Source organism: Octodon degus, unplaced genomic scaffold (assembly GCF_000260255.1).
Source record: "Octodon degus isolate 3935 unplaced genomic scaffold, OctDeg1.0 scaffold00064, whole genome shotgun sequence".
In the NCBI taxonomy this organism is placed as follows: Eukaryota; Metazoa; Chordata; class Mammalia; order Rodentia; family Octodontidae; genus Octodon; species Octodon degus.
This window is the reverse complement of record NW_004524640.1, coordinates 12,551,767-12,554,829: the sequence shown is the minus strand read 5'-3', so window position 1 is coordinate 12,554,829 and position 3,063 is coordinate 12,551,767. Positions and strand designations below refer to the sequence as shown.

The window sequence follows — 3,063 nt, the reverse complement described above, 5'->3', positions numbered from 1 at the left end:
CTGCAGCTGCAGCTTCTTCAAGGAAGCATCAGTGAGGTGCTTGGGGATTTTCACTTTGCTGATGTCAATTTTTGTAGAGGTGGCAATGACAAATTTCTGGTGTGTTCTTCGTAGAGGAACGCGATTAAGGCTAAGAGGCCCAGTCACAAGTAGCAAGCCACTGGCCAGCTGCTTCAGGAAGACCACGCTCTTGCCTCTGTGACGCCCGGTGAGGATGATAAAAATGGTGCCGGGAGTGATGCTAGCTCGAAGTTTCCTCATATGCTGACTGAAGGGCTTCTTGCCGTGGCGCAAGAGCTTTCGGGGCACATCTTCAGTAGGCATTTTCTGAAGCTTAACCACCCAGGTACCACCATTCTTGTCCCTACCAATTGGTTTTGTAATCATGGCAAGAACTTTCTCCTTCTTTTTCTTCTCAATCTTTGATTTAGCAGCTGTGTACTTGTACAAAGCCTTTCTGGAATACATAGCAGATCGGGAGTGTCTGCCAATTCTTTTTAATAAGGACAGAATTTCGGCTGCAGTGGGGCTGCCCCTTTGTGGACTGTTTTGCCTTCACCTTACCCTTTATACCAGTGCCACTGGTGGCAGCCTTTTAGTGTCTGCCTTCTCAGTTTTTTCCCACCTTGCAAATGGGAAAGCCCTGCCTGCATTTCTACTGCCCTATAGGTTCCTGACTCTAGAATGCACTGCTACGCCCTCCCTCCCCCAGGACATCTTTTCCTATCTTAAAAATTTAGTTATATATTATTTTAATTTTATTTATTTTTGCAGTACCAGGGATTGAACTCAGGACCTTACGCTTGCCAAGACGACGCTTATTCTACCAAGCTATCTCCCCGGCCTGGTTTATTTGAGACCGGGTCTCAGTAGGTCATTTCATTGCCCAGTCTGTGCTGGGCAACTTGAACTTGCAGTTGTCCCCCCTTAGCTTCCAAAGAGTGCCGGGATCACAGGAGTGTATCATCGTATCTGGCTGGATCATCAACTCTTGCTCAAGTTTCTCCCCTGCCTGCTCTACAACTGTGGCCAGCTCCTGCAACTGCGTGGACAACCCCTAAGAACCTCACTACTTTCTTAAAAAACAAACAAACAAAAAATTACTTATTTACTTGGTACAGGGTCTTGCTATGCAGCTCAGACTCATAGTGGCTCTCTTGTCTCTGGGATTACAGGTATGTACCATCACATCTAGTTTTGGTGGGATTACAGGTATGTACCATCACATCTAGTTTTGGTGGCTGGCTTGATGCGGGGCTGGCATGGCATGAGGTACTGGGGATCGAACTTGGGTCTTTGTGCTTGCCAGCAGGTGCTCAAACTGCCGAGCTTTCTCCCAGCCCCTCTACCTACTTTTTTACTCACCTGCATGTATGTGCACGCATGCACGTGTACACACACATGCGTACACACACACACACACACACACACACGGAATCATGAACTGCATAACAATGGTTTGATCAGTGATGACTTATCTGTATAACAGCTCACAAGACTTTTTGAGACAAGGTCTCACAACATAGTACAGGCGGGAACTGTAGAGATTAAATGCCACTAAGGGTTACTCACAGTAAGTAGCTTTCATATTCAAGAACGTTATTCACAGCTGAGTGTAGTGGTGCATGCCTGTAATCTCAGTGCTCAGACTGATACAGGAGGACTGCTGTGTTTGAGGCCAACCTGGGCTACTGAGTTCTAGGCCAGACTAAACTACACAGTGAGACCCTGCCTCAAAATATAAACAAAAAAGCAATTATCAGGAGTTTTACAAATCAGTTAACCTGACTTACAAGAGCCCTGTATGACTGTACTTGTTTTATTCAAAACATCCACCTTGGGGGCTGGAGAGATGGCTCAGTGGTTTAAAGCACCTACCTGAAACAAGCTTGGCAAAGCACAGGGACCGCGGTTCAATCCCCCAGCACCACATGCCAGCCAGCCCCGCCCCCTGGTGGGCTGAGCTGGCCACACACACATACAATAAATAAATGTAATAAATAAAAATAAATAAATAATTAAAAAAAAAAACAAAAAAACAAAACATCCACCTTCTAGCTCAGATTGCAACGCAGCAGCAGGCTATGTCTCTCCGTCGAGCCCTACCTGCCACTGACAGGCCAGGTCCGCGTGACATCGCTCACGTAGCAGGAAGACTCACAGCCTCCATCCAGGAGCACCATTTCACCATCCTGCACAAAGGAAAGGGTGACACGAAGGATTTCACAAATGTTCCTCTTATCTTAAAACATGCTCTTTATTTTTATTTCTAAAATTATTTATGTATTTATTTGATACAGGGTCTCACTATGCAGCTGAGACTCATAGTGACCCTCCACTCTCACGCTCGACAGTGCTGAGATTATAGGCGTGTGCTACCAACCCGGTTTCAGTGGGTGGCATGCAGTACCGGAGACCAAACCTTGGTCCTTGTGCTTGTCAGGCAGGCTGAGACCGCTGAGGTATCTCCCCAGCTTAATGGGCATTGAACTCCGGACCTTGCTCTTGCAAGGCAGGCACTTATCCCACTGAGCTATCTCCCCAGCCCACAGCTGTTTATTATTTTTTTTTGTTGTTGTTGTTTATTTTTTTAAGAAAGCTCTAATCTAAAGCAGATTCATCTGTGGTTTCTTCTCATGAGAGATGAAAAGGAACCTAAACTTTTTAAGTTTATTATTATTATTAGTAGCATTATTATTGGTACAGGGGATCAAACTCGGGACCTTGTGCTTGCCAGGCAGGTGCGTATGCCTCTGAGCTAAATCTCCCACCCCTGCAAAGTTTTCTGACCATGCCAGAAGCATGGCAGTGTCTGGTGTGCAGGAGCTCAGGCTCTGGAATTAGCAGGGGAAGGCATTTGGCATTGTGAATGGGACTGTGTTCATTACAGATCCCACTTCAGTCAGATCCCTTATTCCACTTACGTTAGCACAACTACCCAGAGCCACTGCACTTAAGAATATTACTTTTCTTCTGCTCCCTGTTACATGTGGGAAAGAAGGCACTTCTGGGTGTATCTTTAATTTATTAACTGTCATAATCTATATATAATATTTAGCTATA

The 3,063-nt window shown here is 45.6% G+C and overlaps 1 protein-coding gene across 4 annotated transcripts in view; it reads right to left on the bottom strand.

Annotated features, from left to right (window-relative positions):
• The window catches only part of Xpnpep3 (X-prolyl aminopeptidase 3), an 83,085-nt gene that overhangs the window by 8,900 nt on the left and 71,122 nt on the right, over nucleotides 1-3,063 (bottom strand). For all 4 annotated transcript variants that reach the window (XM_004634647.2, XM_023719007.1, XM_023719009.1 and 1 more), the window contains one exon: nucleotides 2,107-2,192. In XM_004634647.2, the coding sequence (XP_004634704.2) occupies nucleotides 2,107-2,192 (86 nt within the window). The remainder of the gene's footprint in view (nucleotides 1-2,106; nucleotides 2,193-3,063) is intronic.